This window comes from Uloborus diversus, chromosome 4, assembly GCF_026930045.1.
Source record: "Uloborus diversus isolate 005 chromosome 4, Udiv.v.3.1, whole genome shotgun sequence".
Lineage (NCBI taxonomy): Eukaryota > Metazoa > Arthropoda > Arachnida > Araneae > Uloboridae > Uloborus > Uloborus diversus.
Genome location: NC_072734.1, coordinates 24,712,068 through 24,729,975, shown reverse-complemented (window position 1 = coordinate 24,729,975; position 17,908 = coordinate 24,712,068). Strand labels below are relative to the sequence as shown.

Below are 17,908 nucleotides of genomic sequence, written 5' to 3'. Positions count from 1 at the left end.
CTGTAAATCCAACAACTCCCACCACCGTCGCTGTCAAGCTGAGCAAGCTGCAGGGTGTGCAAGTGTCAGTATAATGTGAGGTTCATTACTTTTGGATTGTACCATGTAATGTAATTATAAATGATCCATTATTCTTTTATATTTCCTTTTCTTGGATTCAAAATACAATGCTTTCTGTGCACAGTAATTTTTTTATGTATATTGCTCAATTTATAGGTTATTTTGTTTTATCTGTACTTTCATTAATTCTGAGGACCTGAATCCCTTATTAATCCGGATGAAGGAGGTTCTACTGTACATTTAATGTATACTCTTTTGATGCACGGGTGCCCACCTAGGGACGGTCATGGCGCAGAATGTGCCAATGAAATTTTAAAGGGGTGTTTTTCTGTTTTTTTGGGGGGGGGGGGCCCTTGCACATAGGGGGGGGGCATCCGTTTTATGTGTACATGTTCTTTTTGTTTTTTGATTTATTTTCATGGTTCCCCACACTGATGGTGGTTCCTGGACCAGTGGTTATAAAACCTAGTTTAAAGCATAAAAGTATTTTTTAAAATATATTAACTCTTCTTTTCTTAATTTTATAGTCGCGCATAAAAGAGACTGCAAAACCAGATCCGTGGACAGTTATGGCCAGATACAAACTTCAAGTAGAAGAAGAACTTTCTCTCATTCCCAACTTGAATTACGTTGTTCTACGACCTGCCGTGGTATACGGAATCGGTGATAAAAATGGCATTAGTAAGAGCATTTCATTTGCATTTTAATTGCCCTATTCTGTATTGACTAATCAAATTAAATGATTAGAAATATTACGTTAATTTCTACGTTAACTCTCTTCAAATAGAAAGGTATTTTTAAAAGTTTTTCAGGTAAACCTGATTATACTAATTAGAATAAAGTTCTTCAGTTAAGTATGTAAGTTTTAAAAACATTTATTAACTTATATGACACTAACCTCCTCATTCTAGATATCATTGTAGGGACATACTTAGTATATCCTTAATTAAATACTCTTTCATTAAAAGTAAACACAACGTTCAACAAATTTGTTTTAATTATTTTTAGGCTTAAAAAATTAATTCGTCATTACAAATAAAATTGAGTAATTTAAATATTAAAACAGCTGTTTTATTATTTAAAAAAGCCACTCATTTAAAAAAAATTAACAAAAATCTGATACTTTTGGCTTTAACAATTACAAAAATAAGTGACTGAAAATTTGTTGTCTTTTACTAAGTTTTTGATATTTAAAAATTTAATTTAATTTTTGTATTTATGTTTTGGCATTTTTAGTTATGATTTGGCATTTAAACATCAATTTAAAGTGAAATAAGAACTAACAACGACAAAGCTTTTTTCAGATGTCTTTTCATCCATAAGCTCATTTCTTTTGCATTGGAAACAGCTTTCCTTGTAACGCCGAAACAGGTGTCTGCAGTAATCTGCGATTGTGCTATTTGACGTTGTTATTTCTTATTTTACTTTTAATGCACAAAGGTTTTACCTATGAATTTAAAGTTATTAAAACTAGTTCACTTCATTTCCCGCAGTGCCAAGGCTGGTTGTTGGAGCTGTATACAAACATTTAGGTGAAATGATGAAAGTGAGTAAAATATTTTTTCTTCATTTTAGTAATATTAACAATTTCATCTTGTGGTGAAATAAGTGAAATTACTTCCCCCAAACGTTGAAAGTTCTTGTGCTGAAGTCTGTAGCGTGGGGCTTTAAGTATCTTCGTCATGTTAGTAGAACTCATGACTACTTATTTCATTACTAATGATAAGGAAGCAAAACGTGCCGAAAAATGCTCTGGATCGTTTTAAGTTGTCTTCATGATTAAAAAAAAAATAAACTTTTTTTTTTTTAAGTTGCAGTTTTGTTATGATGAATATGGAAAATCTAAAACTAAAATTTATCTTTATTTGTTTATTTTGTTTTCTTTCATTTGTTTTGTTTATTCATTTTACTGCAAACACACAAATGTACCAGTAACAGGTTCTAGGCCCAGTTAAGCTTTTCCTAGTCCACTTATTAATCCCTAATGAAGATTGATATCCCTCTGCAAAGTATTCTCCCCATTTCAAGTAACAGTTATGTTTTGCTAAAAATTATGGAATTTTACTAATTTCCATAATAGTGTTTTAAACTTATGATTCTTTGGTTCAAATTCTCATGCAAGTTTTATCTTGTGCGGTTTTTTGCAAGCTTTAAAGAAATGTAAAAATTGAAACTAAGCAGAAATTTATTGTACAGTAAACTCCCAATTATCGGCAGTCAAATTATCCGTGGATCATCATTTTTTTCTAAAACTTATGATTGTGTTATTGTTCGCTACAAGATTTTACATACATTTTTTATATTCAATGTCAGTCGATACAATGTAACAATTTTTTAATTATAATTTAAACGTATGTGTGAGTGTTATTAATATTTTTAGTTTATCGTAGACACCAAGTATCATTTTTTATCTATTATTCCGATTATCCGCGGTTTTTGCTTATCCGTGGTTACCGTGTCTCCCTATTACGTGGATAATCGGGAGTTTACTGTGTTAAAAGAGATTTTGTGTATTTCGCTAGAATTGAAGTTCAAATAGTTTGAGCTGTTTTAAATGTGCAAAAAATCTTGGTACAAACTCTTGGTGTCCAAGTACCTCTGTGTTAAATGGGGTAAAGATGTGATGTAAAACATAGATCTGTATCAAGAATATACATACATGCACATGTATACACTCTGTTTTATTATTATGTAACTAGAAAGTCGTCTGTCAAAGTATGATGGGTGAAAATTGCTTCTCTTTTTTTACATTTTAACAAAGCAATTGCCTGTTTGTTGATATTTTGATAGTTGAAATTTGAACCCTAACTCTAGTGGATTAACCCTAATCTCCAGTAGGTAGGGTTCATAGTTGACCGCTTTTCGGAGAAATAAGAATGAGAATTTCGGAGAATAAGAATGTGTCATACCCCTGGAATGACACATTCTTACCAGTAAACCAGTTCAGTTACTGTATCTAGTTCAGCCTTGTCACAATAAAGCCTTTCCCTATATGTTAAACATTACAAAAACACATTATCAAATTATCATGCCGTGGTGCAAGTTTCATTTTTGAAACAGGCGCGTTACTCGATCATCGGCTATTATATATATATATATATATATATATATATATATATATATATATATGAGGATTATAAAAAATCCTTTAAAACATTACAAGTTTTAATGCAATTCTTCTAATTGACAAAAATGATATAAAACCCTTTGGTAATTGAAATGCATTTTTAGTGTGTTTTTTTTTAAGTTTTCATTTTTTACTTTTTTTGATTTAAGTTTTAACTTTTTGTATTCTAAAAAATTAGGATGAGATAAACCCATTTTAGAAAGAACATGTAATTAATGAATTTCATATTTTAGTTGCTGTGGCATAAGGATATTAAAATGCATTCCGTGCATGTTCTTGACATGGTTAGAGCCATATGGCATGCTTGCCTCCATGGGAAATCTGGAGAAATTTATCACATTGTAGACAAAGGAGATACAAGTAAGTTTAGGAACTCTTGATTTTTTGACTTTGGGTGGTTTTATCTACATGTTTGTTTCGTAATGTACATGTAAGTTTTTGTTCTGTTTTACAGCTCAAGGGAAGATAAGTGATATTGTGTCCGACATTTTCAATATTAATCATGATTATTTCGGAACAGCCATGTCGACTCTTGCAAAGGTACTCATTCATCCTTACTTTCAAACTTTAGAACAACATAATGTTTTAACCAGTTGTTTGAGTTGTTACTTTTTCATACTATGTTATTTATGTGTGGGGGGGGGGGGTGCTCATTAAAAAATGGTCTTTCTGATAGTTAAAATAAAATTCTTTCATTTTTATACAGTGTTTGATTTGTTTTTGGTATAGTGTTTCTAAGCAATATAAAGATGACATGAATAAAATTCGAAACAAGTTTCTGTGTTGAATTAACTATGAAGAAGGTAGTGGATTGATTGGTTATACAGCCATGATTCAGTTCAAAATTATTATAGTATGAACCATATTATTTTTAATGGGAACAAAAAAACAACAATAAATTAATTTTTGATACAAATAAAGTTTTGGAGCTGAATATTCATTGTTAATTTTTAACATTAATACTTGCAGGTTTTGTTTGACAATTTGTTAAGAAAAATATTTTCCAAGTAATATTATAATCTCTATATAATTGCACAAGAAAAGGCATCCTTCTAAAGTACTGTATATAAATTATTCAATTTTGAAATTTCTGATTATGCTCAATTCTAAGTTTTGGTCTTTTTATCATTGAATGCTTATTTATTAAATGTGAATGATTTCAAATGTTTCCTCTTTTTCATTTGTAGACATTAACTTATAAATAAAAGTTTCAAATAATGAATTCAGCAATGCTTTCATACCAGCTTACATATATTTTTTTGTTTAAAGATGTTTCTAACTGTTAAAAAAGTATGGTTGAAATAATTAAGACCTTAAACCAGATGAGAAAGATAAACATATTTACAGATACAAATCAGTTGTGTGGGAAAGTAGGCTAATTTAATTCTAAATAGACATCTTTTTTATGCTGATTCTCTAATTTCCATTGAACATGGGGTCTTAAATTCAGTTTCTTTAATGAAATTGCTCATAAAACAAAGGTCTACAGAAAAAACTTTAACTTAGCTAATTTAATTTTCCCTGTCTATAATTTAATTTTTTTTAATTGTACAGTAAACTCCCGATTATCAGCGGTTGGATTATCAGTGGGTCTTTTCAAATTTTTTTGTAGCTGTCATTAAATTTTTTAAACTTATGATTGTGTTATTGTTCGTTTTTACCTTTTACATATATTTTTTACATTCAATGTTAGTAGAAGCAATGTAGCAATGCTTTTAGCTATAATTTAAACGTATGTGTGAGTGTTATTCATATTTTTTTAGCTATTGTATACTGTAGTATCGTTTTTTACCAATTATTCGGACTGTCCGCGGTTACTGTTCCTCCCTCTTTTTTGGATAATCAGGAGTTTTATGCATAATTTTATCTTAAGTAATGGTTGAACTCTATATTTGTCATCAACACCTGTGTGTTTGTCTAGAATGTTCTTCCTTTTCTATGGATATTTATTTTTTTGAAGAAGTATACCTTCTACATAGGGTACAAATTTGGGATGAAAATTATTTATGCTTAGGAAATGATGGCTGAAGAATCATTGAAGAATTCTTCTTTGTATCCATTAATGAAATTGTAAAAAATGTAATTATTTTTATTTAGTTGTATTTTTCAATCAAAAAAGAATGCCTCTAGTTCAGTGCAGTTTTAACTTCAAAATATCTATCTGCAATTTTTTTTTACTTATTTCTTACTTAATCTGCTGTTCGTCGGAAACTCTGCAGTTGATGCAAAAGCAGTGTTTTAGAATTTTCAAAATGTTTATGTGTTTCAAAATTACAGTATGCTTTAAAATTTGAGACATCTTAATGTCAAAATAACTACTAACATTTATTAAGTTTTCTATTCTTAACTTTTAGTTTCCAAAACCAATTATTTTTATATTGATATATATTTTAAATTCTGTTTGTAGCTAGTAATCGATTGTTGAATGTTATCAAAATCATTTGTTCCTTATTTCTTAAAACCTAAATTCATTCTTAATTTTACCTATTAAGTGCTACTTAATGTAACAGATAAAAATCAAAGAAATAGAATCACATACTACACTTTAATAACGCACTTCTGGTGTTTAATAAGTTTTTTTTTTTTAATAGAATATATCTATATGTTTGTGAATAGGTCAGCTTAAACACTTAAACCTGAACCAAACCTGTCACCATCTATTCAGGATTCAACATTTTTCATTGCCGTTTGGGTGCGGAAATATCTACAACCACTGCCCTGGCACCAATACAGTCACATTTTTAAATCACCAATGCACCCTTATTTACTCTCAAAAAAAAAAAGTTTCTAATATTGCTTTCAATGAATCTCTTATCTTGAGCTTTACATATGCAATGTTTTTTTTAATATTATATTTTTATTTATTTCTTTATTGTAAAGGCACCTAATTACAAATGTTTCTTAAAATAGTGGTTTAAGTTATTCAGTGCATTGGAGAAAATTTAGCAATTTATTTATAACTTTTAATCAGTGCAGCATAAGAAGGATTGATAATAAAACAAAAAAACTTTCATTTTGTTGAAAAAAAAAAATCCTGAAAAATGGAAAGTTTAAAAATATTTATGGAGTTTTGTCTTCTGTTACATTCATAATATAGTCGTGAAATATGTTCATAAATAACTAAGATGTTTTGAGATAAAAATGCATAAGTAAATGTACCTACATTGGAAGCTTTTGTTCTTTGAACTAAAATAATTTTTGTGATCTCTATTTCAGTTGATGTTAAATCATCTGCTGAATTTTTACAATTATCTTTTTATTTATTTATTTGCGAGAAAAATCCATCTCACTGAAAGTTTCAACTGTGTTTTGGGAAACGAATGCTGAAAAAATCTCAGTGGGATTACATAAAGTAGAAGTTACTTTCTCCCTTTCAGATTTATTACTAAATGTTAAAATGTTATTTAAAACTTTTTTCTCAGATAGACATGTCTACACTTGTTGATGACATCAATGATAAGCATTTAGGACCCTGGGCAGAAGCTTGTTCAAAAGATGGCATTGAAAATACACCTTTAAATCCATATTTGCATCAAGTAAGAATTAAAATATTATTTTCTCTTTGCATATTGGAATTCCAAAACTAGCCTCATTCATTTGTAACACAAAAACATCGAAAATTGGAAGAAAACGCTTTAACCAAACTGCATTTGAAGAGGATTCCCACGTGAGGGGGGGGGGACATTGCAAGTGTAATTTTCTATCTGCTGTTTAGCAGGGAGAAAATGGTTAGCTAGGCTGTAATGTAAGCGGGTTTTTGAGAATTCCCTATTCCCTGCATTAAACTGGCTCATTGCAATTTTTTTATGTAAGCATTCTCTGTATCAGTAATTCTAAACTTTTTTACTGCTGAAGACCACTTGGTACCCATCCGAATCCTAAGCAGTTCACATAAGATATAAATATTTTCACAGCTATTATGTTGGATGGAGTAAGATGAATCGAAAAATTTTCTTTAATAAATTTAATTACAACTATAAAAATGATATAGATTAATTTCCACTGGCTGTTCGCCGATTACGTGAAAATTGCTTGAGGACCACAGGTTGAGAATCATTGCTCTATATGATAACTATATGTAATACAATTCGTTATACAATGAAGCACCATTTATATGTTTCTCGTTTATACGTTTTTATCAATTATACGCTTTTCAAATTGGTCCCTGCAGAGTCTAATATACGTTAACCTATACCCATTATAAGTTTTTTCATTTGAACGCATTTTGCATACAGTCCCTTTAAAAACGTATAAACGGCGCTTCACTGTATTTTAATATTTTTCCATACATTTTTTTTAGGAACTTCTTTATGACAAGCATTTGAATCTTGATGGCAGCAAGTTTGAATCAACTGGGTTTACTTATTTAGTTCCAACCATGACAAAAGAAAAAGTCCAAGAAGTATGTTTTTCGTATTCTTCAATCCGAATTTTTGTTTCAGTCTAATAAAGTGCAGATATTTGAGTTGAAAGTTGGGCACTTCTGTTTTATAAGTGTAAAAAGTGCAATATGCTAGATACATTATAATTATAAAATCATTCACGCTACCTTTGAAATGGGGCTTAAACAATATGATTAGTGAACAATACAGAACTGTTTTAAATTTGGTTGGTCGGTTTGTTTATTTTTAATGGCGCAAGAGCTCTTTAGGGCTATACTGCACCAAACGACTTTTTGAATCAATTATATACATAAGTATAAAGTTTTAACATAAGTATAGTAATATAAGTTTTAAATATAAGTATAGTAATATAAGTTTTAAATATAAGTATAGTAATATAAGTTTTAACATAAATATATACATAAGTATAAATTTTAAATTTGGAGTAGAGAAACAAGAAATATTACTCATTTTAACATCAATGCATGATTTTCTTCAAATTTAACTTTGCTTTTACTTATATTCAAATTTTGATCATTGTTTATCGAATAAAAAACATTTATATGCAGTTGTATCTAAATAAAAATGAAGGAAGCTTTTAAAGTGACTGTGTTGCCTCCTCTGCCTTTTATGCAAATTGCGGACCAGTTTGCACAAAAGGTATTCAAGTATCAAGATAATACTTGAATAAATGCATCTTTGGTCATCTTTTGTGTTCAACATTTCCTTTTTTCACCGAGTGTTTTCGTATGATCTGTTTGCATGATATTATAATGTGAAACTTATTTAGTAAATATACTACAAAACCTATTTTTTAAAACATAAAAGTGGCAGATATTTTTCAATAAAATCTCATGATTTTTAGTGTATTGTAATTTATTTTAAAACCTTTTTCCTTTTTTTTTTTTTTTTTCAGATTATTGAAGACTACATTGCAATGGGAATATTTCCAAGGTCACTTGTTATATAAATTACGAATTATTCTTTCACTCGGGCACAATTTTGAAAAAAAAAAAATGTTTTGAAGATTTTGAGAGTTTTTATACAAACTATTTATTGTTATGTATTTTTGTTTTAAATCATGATGATTTCAAAATTTTCAGTTGATGTCATTCCTTAGTGTATCTCAGAACGGTTGAGCTGCAGACATTTGTGTGGTCTGCTGGAAATACCACTTCATGAATTACTATACATGTGCCATTTTGATGAATTGAAGACATTGTGAAGACAAAAATATAAAGGGTGCGCCTTATATGTTCTCACTTATACAGGTGTATAAAACTGGTATTTGATTCATGTTATTGTCATTCAAGTAATTGGATCATGAACCCTATGACAAAATATTAAAAATTATTAACTTCTTACAGTTATTAATTTAATTTTTGCAGTGATGATTCCGTAGTTTTTATCATGCTTGTTTATTCAATATTTTTACTTAATTTTGACACCTTCTTATTCCTGATTTTTTTATTGTTCTTTTTTATTTTATTTGCATTAAATATCTCTATAAAAAATTCATTGTTATTAGACTAACAGCAGTAATCATCTGCTAAGTTTATCTAAGTGTTTACACTATGTGACAGTGAAAAAGCAACACCGAAAACACTTTCGCAAAAATTGACCAAAAGATAGAGACAGTAATGTAGGGTAACTGATATTATGACATGCTACAATTATAAATGGAGCAACTATACGGTAATCTCAATTCTCAATAATTTGATTTACCATCCTCGCTGTAAATTGCTGTCCCAGTGATCCTCATACCTGGCTTAGTGGGGACTCATGTAAGAGACTATTTTTACTGACAATACATTCAACAAAACGTCTCTGTACACGCTTGAAGAGTTTTAGATTGCCACAAAATGTTGATGAAAATGACCTGGGAGATTGGTCCATGGTATTGAGGTCATTGCAAAAGAATTTCCACCCCTGAAACGTCCTGTATTCCCTTCCTCTTATCATCTTTGCAGCAACTGGTAGTGAATGCATATAGATAACAGTCTGCTAGTTTGCCGCTAGGACCCAATGAGTCCAGTCTCACTCCTGGTGTACTAAGCCTACTGGAAGTGCCACAGTCTTCATTGTCTGAGCATTCTCGGTTCTAAATGCTTACTGTGCTACAGAGTACTAATTTACAAGAAGACTAGTGATGTGGATGAAAGAGCACAGCGATTATCGATGGCTGTCCTTATAGATCGCGTAGCCTGGGCTCAGTAGCCAACACTTTGTACCATTCACTTAACTTGGTACATTACATCTACCGGCAGTTTGTATAGCACTAACATGTGTTCATGTTGCATTTTCCCTCTCATGTAGTGTATTTTATTGAGATAAATGGTGCTATTGAGATAACTAAATTTTATCAATAATAGTCCTTTGTTTTAGAGCAGACTGCTCAAAATCCAGGTCTGTCATACAGGGGGGTCAGGAGAAGGGCAATTGATCTCCCCCCCTCCCCCCCCAAGGCACCAAAAAATCAATGTAACTCCATTTATATGGTCAGAATTTCGCTGTTTTTCAGTAGGATATGCATTGACTATATACCCTGTGACCCCTCTGGGGACGATTGAAATGACTGGCCCATCAAGGTCAGGGTTTAGTTTCCACCTTATAGTAGTAAGTTGCCATAGTAAAAATCAAGTTACAAGGCAGACATAGTTTATTTTAAACCCAAGTATGAAAATTCTGTCGGGTCTTATGTTTTTGCTGACAAGACTTCCAGTTATAATAAATGATGAAGTGTCCTGTTTTCAGGAAATGAAAGAGATTGAGTAGTGTTTTTACTGGACCAATATTGAATTATATTATACAAGTGTGGTTTACAATGCCATAACTCAGCAAAGTTAGATCTCTGGAAGAAACCTAGCAGCATCTTTTTTACTTAGTTTTTTTCTGAGAAATATTTTTAAATCATTATATTTTGCTTACATAGTCAAGCACACCTGTAAATAATATCATAGACAAGCAAGGACTAGGCTATGGAAAAATTAATTTTCACGTCCTTAAAGTTTTAGCATTGAATTATCTTAAAATGAAATTTCATAATTATATCAATAATCTGTTCTGCATAAATAATCTGCTGTAATGATTTCTGATGCCAATACATATTATGTAGTCTAAATGGGCCTTCGTAAGGGGAGTAATTGTTTTTTAAAAAAATGACTACCTAAGTTAGAACATAAATATCATTCAAAACGTTAAAATGGTTAACAGTTCATCTGAATTTTAAAACAGAAAACCTTCATGAATCTTAACTTTCTTTTACTGCTTTGTAAAAAGTAGACTAATGAAAGTAATAGTTTTCTTTTTCTTTTTTAAGACGTAAAAACATATAAGTCTTTTTAGCCCCTCTCTTAATTTACACATATGGATGCTCATCAGACTTAAGCTCCTTTTTTTTTTTCAAAAGCAATTTAAAAGAATTTTTAGAGAGTTTTAATAGTAAAATTTAGCATCCACAGTCTGTTTAACCATTTTGAAATGTATCTATCTACTTTGCATATTCTCGAATTGCATTGCCCATTTATCAGATGAATTTGAATGAATGGAAAATTTCTTTTGTGAGTCTGCTGCACAACATTTTTATACTTTTAATTTTAAAAAAATGTTGTGGAAAACGAATTGCACAAATATGTGTCAAATTGAATTTATATTCAATAAAGAACACATCACAGAATATCATTAGAATTATTTTATTTATTTATTTATTTTTTAAATAATTGTAATTTTGAAATTACTAGTTTAGATGCCAGGCTGAAGCACATGGAAGTGCTTTTTTGTCTTGTGGTCTCCTTGGAGATACGCCCACTTGTACTTCCTCTGGGAAGCTGAAAATTAAAAATGTTTTCCCATTTCTTGCCCGTTTTTGGATGGTATTTACAGAGCAGTTTTTTTGAGGTTATTTATAATTTAAAAAATTAAAATACATATATTTTGTAATTCTTTTTTAAAATCTTAATTTTGCCCTCAACATAAAAAAAAAATTACTTCAAAGAAAAGCTGTAGGTTTCTTTCAAGATAGTATAGTGGTGAATTGACATTTTGTATTTGAATCTCAAAACAAATGGTTTTTAAGAGCGGAAAACTTTTTTTATTGTAGCTTTCTCATGTGTAGATATAAAACCAGATTGGAAGTACGAATCAGTAGCTAATTATGAAGTCACATTTTTTTTTTAAAATCAGTTTCTTTGTTTATTCTATGTGGTGACAGTGCTATATCATGCATTTAACTTTTAAAGCATGTTGTATAGAAATCTAGTTGAGCTTCTTGATATTTTTATAGTTAAATTGATACATATTCCAAGTGCTATTACTTGCTGCTGACAATGAAAAATGAACTTGTAATGTTCAACAGAGCTTTTACTGTTTAACATCTATTTGTTTGGTTTTTTCGTCCTTGGTACTTAATGGACCACATGTTTTTAATTTTTTCATTGAATATGAATTCATGCAAGAAATCTTCAGAAATGAATATAAAATATGGCAGTTCTTGATGGAATGGAATAATAAAGGAGTTAAGTATAATAAGTTTCTTCCCAACGTTTTAGATAGTAATATTTATTAAGTCCAGTGGATTTTTCTCTAGTTCTAACCTTTTTATTAAAACTTGATTATCGAGTAATAGTAACAATGGAGTTTTGATGCTGGGGAAATAGTTTATGAAATAATTGCTCAGAAAAGATTCATCGAGTCTACGAATTTCTATCAGAGTGTTAAAAAAAATATTGGAAATGAAATGAGAGACTTTGTTTTAGGCATGAGAAAATCTTCATTGATATTCATATGATACAAACCCCGAAACTAGACACTGAATGATTTAATTTTAGAAAATAATAACTATTAAATATTTTGTGCATATACAAATAAAATATTTCATACCAAGATAATGAGACATTCATTTTGTAAGTGGGGTAAGTCTATTATTGAAAAAATAATAAGATAATGGTGATTATAGGTAAAACTTGGTATGATATGTTTATCTATAAACAATCTGAGTCAAAAAACTCTTACCTAATAAAACTAATTATTGAAACCCTAATCTTTAAATATCTTGTAATAACAAAAAAAAATGAATTGGCCCCACTTTCAAAATAAACAGCTCATATACATACAGCAAGTATTTTGATACTGTTTGTTATTCAAAAACTATAATATTTAAACTATTCCTAAATCCTTTTTCAATTTCAGGTAGTTTTTTTTTTTTTTTTTGGGGGGGGGGGGGGGAGTTTCTTGCTTTAGTTTCAATGACTTCATTATATGAATGGAATTTTATTTTTTTATATGAAAAGAACTTCAACTTAATGTTACTGTCTAGATTGACATTCATTCAATTTAGATTTCTGCACAATTCTCAATCTAAAACTGCCAAGACAAAAATGTGTCATCTGAAAAAGTGCCAAATAATTTTTAATAAGATTTCATCTCATAATATTCCTAATCTCTGTTAAGTTTTGAGTAATGGTTTATTCTGTTAAGCAAGCAAAAGTGATATCGTTATGTTTATTTGCTGTGATAAGGAACATTTGTGTATAAACTTGGATTTTATATTTCTTTAAATGGTGCAAATTCTATAGTTTTAAAAGCACAAAAAAGCATTCTTTCATGTTGTTTAAAATTTAATTGTTTACTATTTGATCCTATACATTTGTATCAATTAAAATCATTTCTTGGAGCAGTGAATGTCATTAAAAACTTAAGAAAATGCTTTTTGTATTATTTTTTTCCAAACTTGTTGATTTTTGTATTCTGCAAGAAACACCTATCCTTCCCAAAGCGGTACAATGTTTGTGTCCACAACTGCTTGCTAGAACTTAGTTTCTCGTTTTTGCATAGCAGCTGCATTTTCAAAGATAATCTGGTACTCTCTCGCCATTTCTCCTTTTAGTAGTTTTGAATTAAGGTGGATAGATGAATAACTCATTTTTTTCGCCAGAGAATGCTGTAATAAGTTCAAAATATAAAATATAGTGCTTTTTAAATTGAAACACTTGTTGCTTACTACAAAAAAGTTTTTTTAATACTGATCTATGTAGATAAGACAGTTTAAAGGTGTTTCATAGCCTATTACATTATGTAAACTGGAATTGAGTTTAGACATTTGAGGCAATACTAGACTGCTACAAAGCGATTTGGAACGTGTCTCCCTCAATCGGCTTGATAACTAGATTTTATTTCAATTCTTCAAACCACACTCACTCCACACTTCTATGCAACAACCATTGTGAAAATACAAGAATGACAATATAAAAAATTGCTCAATCAACTCACGTGTGCTTTTATGGGCATAAAATTAAGATCCCTCGTGAATTTAAGGAAAAACTTGGTTTATTTTCCTTCAAAACTAGCTCAATTTGAATTATTTTTATCTGCAATTTGATAGTGCTGCTAATTTAAATAGAAAACCAAAATAAGTTGCACACTAGTGTTCTTGGTTGCGTTCGATAACCTCAACGGGTCGACCGGTGACTAACCCCAGTGTTTAACGTTTTAAGCTGTTGATTGAAGCACGTGATCATTAGCCCTCACGTGATCAACTGACCAGTAGCTACTGGTCGAGGTCGTCGAACGTAAGCATTCTAACACGAAAAAAAATCTTTTAGGAAAATTAAGTGGGCATCGCATGGGATATTTGTCTCTCCTGCAAATCTTAATAAGAGATTGAAAATGCCCCATTCGGTTCATAGTGCTTCAGAATGAATAGCATAAACATTTCATCCGCTGATTTAGAGCAGCAAGAATAAACAGCACATTCTTACTAAGAACTTATTGTTTGAACTAGCCATTTAATTCTTAACACTTTATCCGAGTTTCAATTTCTTAATGATGGATTTCTAGAGAATTTATACTTTTGGGGAAAGGCTTTTTTTTCAGTTGAAGAGATGTTGGTTAATAACATTGAAAGCTGAAAATTAGGAAGATTTATGCATAAAATTTAAATTTCAGTGGAAAGTCAGGAAGAGATTTATAAAATATCAGTAGAGGTTTTTCTTAAATTAGTACTGTATAGGACCCAAAATTCAGTGGCCGAAAATCCAGCCGGATCTGAAATTGGAATTTCTCTTGTAGTTTTTTTTTTTAAGTTAAAAAACTACAACTTTTAAGTTTGAAAAGTATTTTAAAAGAAGCATTAGTTTTCTCTTAAAAGCGATGATAAATCGTGCTGTGTAAAAATATAACGTTTTCAAAAAAAAAAAAAAATTGATTTTTTTAAAACCCGAACCATAGGGTTATGCCTAGAAGCGTAGGAGGAATCATTTTGACCTTTTAGAGAAAAAAAATACAAATACATCTACTGATGCTGAAACAAAGCAGAAACTCGAAAATTCTTCTTGGAACATATCATTGCAAGAATTAAAAACATTCATAATGTTTTTGTACATAAAAGGGAGTATTAGGAGCTAGTTTCAGAAATGAAATGAAACATTGCTGGTTATTTTAAAGGGTAAAAATTTTAAACTCTACGCATCGATATTGACAGTAATAGAAAAATGCGTGAAATAAATTACAAGAAAGATTTCAAAAAGCACAAAAACCAATATGAACACTTCAGATTATCCATACTTTATTTTCCAAATATTAAAGTGAGGCTTTGTAACTAATATGGCATGTCATGATATAACACTGAAGGCATTTTTAAAAAATATTTTAAACTCAATTAAGAGCTTGAAATAGAAAGTACAAAAGCATATGAGACTTTTAGCAAGAACAAGAAAAAAAGAAATTCAATGCAAGATTATTATTTTTTTTTTTTTACAATTTATAAAAAGTAACTAGACTATATAACAATTTTTGAATAAATATTTTACCAATAACAAATTTCAATATAAAAAGAAGTTTAGAAGTTTGATTTTGCATTTCCAGTTACAACATTAAAATAAATCCAAACTGTTTATGGCTTCATATAATAGTGATATTTTGCACAGCTGTTTCTGCAACCAGGAAGAAGCAGCAACCAGCTCAAAGTGTATGCTAATTCGAAATGTTTAAACTTCACTGCTCAATTTCATTCACTTTATAAAAAATACACAACACACAATGTGGGATATAACGGCTATATGAAATAGCAATGTTTAATGAAATATCCAACTACATAAAACAATTTTTTAAAATATTTAAAATTTAGAGCTTAGCATAGTTAGCCACTACAAACTTTTTAAAAAATATGGCATGTTCAAATAATCAGTAACTTTAGATGTACCAAATCATTTCGTATTCATCAATTCTTAAAAGCTCCCACATTATATGAATCAATAAATAACATTTTGAAGCAGAACAAAAAAAAAAAAAGTTTTAAATACCTCAGACGGTGTCTGATTGAAACATGGACCCTTAGAATTTTTTTGACTTTCAAAACTAGAATTTAGAGATCTTGCTAAAGAAATTTTTCAACCCCACAAGCATGTCCAAGATGAAGATTCATAGATGACTTGCAAGAAATCTAAATATGAACATAGAACTATGTATTCAAAATGCTACACAGCAATTATTCTTGGTACAGAAGCATGCAACCTTTAGGGACGCAATGTAATATTCTCGATATTGCTTGTTCCGACTTGAAAATGGTAAATACAAGCATAAAAACCATCTTAATACAAAATTAAAACTGTACAAATTACACATCAGTCTTCTAACATAAGCTAGACTTTACACTCTACTATGCACCATCTTTGTTGAAATCAGGATGTAGAAGGTTGCATGCACCCGATCTTCTTGAAGACTGCATTTTTTTTTTTTTAAATTTATCCCAACGTATTTAACAGAGGCCTTGAAATTTAAACCCACATGACTCAAGAGAAAAAAATTAAAAGGGTGCAGGCTATTTTCAATTTCGTTTTGGCCACAACAGTTAATAAGGAAACTTTAATCATAAACAAGTGCACAGATTATATGTATGTAGGCCAGTTCTTAAAAAGTTTCTATGCTTGACAACATGGTTTTTTGCGCATATCTGGACTGTCTGTTGGTGGAATGCTAATAGGCTTAATATTCTCGCCACCAGGTGATGGATCATTATCTGCGTCGTTTCGAATTTGCTTCTGCGATATAATACGATAGATTTCTGGAAATGAAAAAATCAACATTAATAAACATGTTATTATAACTCATAAGCATCACACAAAATTACATAGCTCCCAACAATAAAATATGGAAATTAGGAAGACTTTTGCATTAATAAATTAGCAGACAATTTTTTGCCTGAAAGGGATTTCTTTAATATAAGTATAAAGTTCTTAAATTAAGTCTGTATAGGACCCAGGATTTGTCTTTTTGAAATCTAACAGGACCGAAGGTTCTGAAATTGAGATTATTATTTTAGTTATTTATTTTTAAATAATCTACAGCTTTTATGTTAAAAAAAAGTTTTATGAGGAGGGCATGTTTCCTCTTATAAGTAATAAGAAAACATTCTTTGTTAGCAGGGTCCAATAGTACAATTTCAAAGTTTTAATCTTTTAAAATAGATTTGCGACTCTGTGTGTGAAATATTAATTGGTGTCACACAGTCCACAAAGGAGTAAGGCTCTTATAGGGATAATGATGAAAATTGTTGTGATCTCAGAGTCATGGTTGGCAGTAGAAGGTTGAAACTGAAAAAGAAAATCTAAGCTAAATGCAGGGCTCCCAACACATTTTAGCTTCAGAAAAGGGTAAAAGAGGACCATTTTCAATCAAAAAGAGGACCAGTTAGGATCAAAAACAGGACCTTGGGAGGACCACTTATAGTTAAACCCAGGGATAGAGGTGTAGACTGGTATTTTTCTTTAGTAGCCAGTGGCTACCAACACCAAAAACTCTGGTAGCCACTTCAAATTTTTGGTAGCCAAACATACACCCACACACATATATATACAGAAAAGCACCGTTTATACATTTCTCTTTGGTACGTTTTTTGAATTGGTCCCTGCAGAATCCAATACATTTTAATGCATACCTATTGTACGTTTTTCCCCTTATACACTTTTTTCATACAGTCCCTTCAAAAACGTATAAACTCTGCTTCACTGTACATATATTTTATATATCTATGTATTAAAAATCTTAGCACAATAAAAATCAGTATTAGTGAAGATTGGTAAGTATTTTCCTTCTCTCATTGAAGAAATCTGAGAATGATTTAGATTGAAATAGGATGTCACTAATAATCAATGCCGCTTAAAATGCATGCAGATCCATTCAAAAAAGAAAAAAAAAATCATCATATATTAGTGCAGTATACAGATGTTAATTTATTTAGTGATCTTTTGGAAAATATTTTGCTGTGATTAGTCACAGTTTATATGTGATAATATATTTTCGCCTCAGAGCAACAGTAAGATATCATAATATTATTTCTGGTATT

At 30.1% G+C, this 17,908-nt stretch overlaps 2 protein-coding genes across 2 annotated transcripts in view; one reads left to right on the top strand and one right to left on the bottom strand.

Annotated features, from left to right (window-relative positions):
• LOC129221487 (uncharacterized) overlaps positions 1-12,327 on the top strand; it is a 55,569-nt gene extending 43,242 nt beyond the window's left edge. The window contains exons 7-13 of the mRNA XM_054855969.1: positions 588-741; positions 1,554-1,606; positions 3,421-3,547; positions 3,642-3,727; positions 6,610-6,723; positions 7,488-7,589; positions 8,486-12,327. Coding sequence (XP_054711944.1) covers positions 588-741; positions 1,554-1,606; positions 3,421-3,547; positions 3,642-3,727; positions 6,610-6,723; positions 7,488-7,589; positions 8,486-8,539 — 690 coding nt within the window. The 3' untranslated portion in view covers positions 8,540-12,327. The remainder of the gene's footprint in view (positions 1-587; positions 742-1,553; positions 1,607-3,420; positions 3,548-3,641; positions 3,728-6,609; positions 6,724-7,487; positions 7,590-8,485) is intronic.
• Positions 12,328-15,108: 2,781 nt separating this feature from the next.
• The window catches only part of LOC129221488 (ras-related protein Rab-11A-like), a 37,990-nt gene continuing 35,190 nt past the window's right edge, over positions 15,109-17,908 (bottom strand). Inside the window, exon 5 of the mRNA XM_054855970.1 lies at positions 15,109-16,627. Within this exon, the coding sequence (XP_054711945.1) occupies positions 16,485-16,627 (143 nt within the window). The 3' untranslated portion in view covers positions 15,109-16,484. The remainder of the gene's footprint in view (positions 16,628-17,908) is intronic.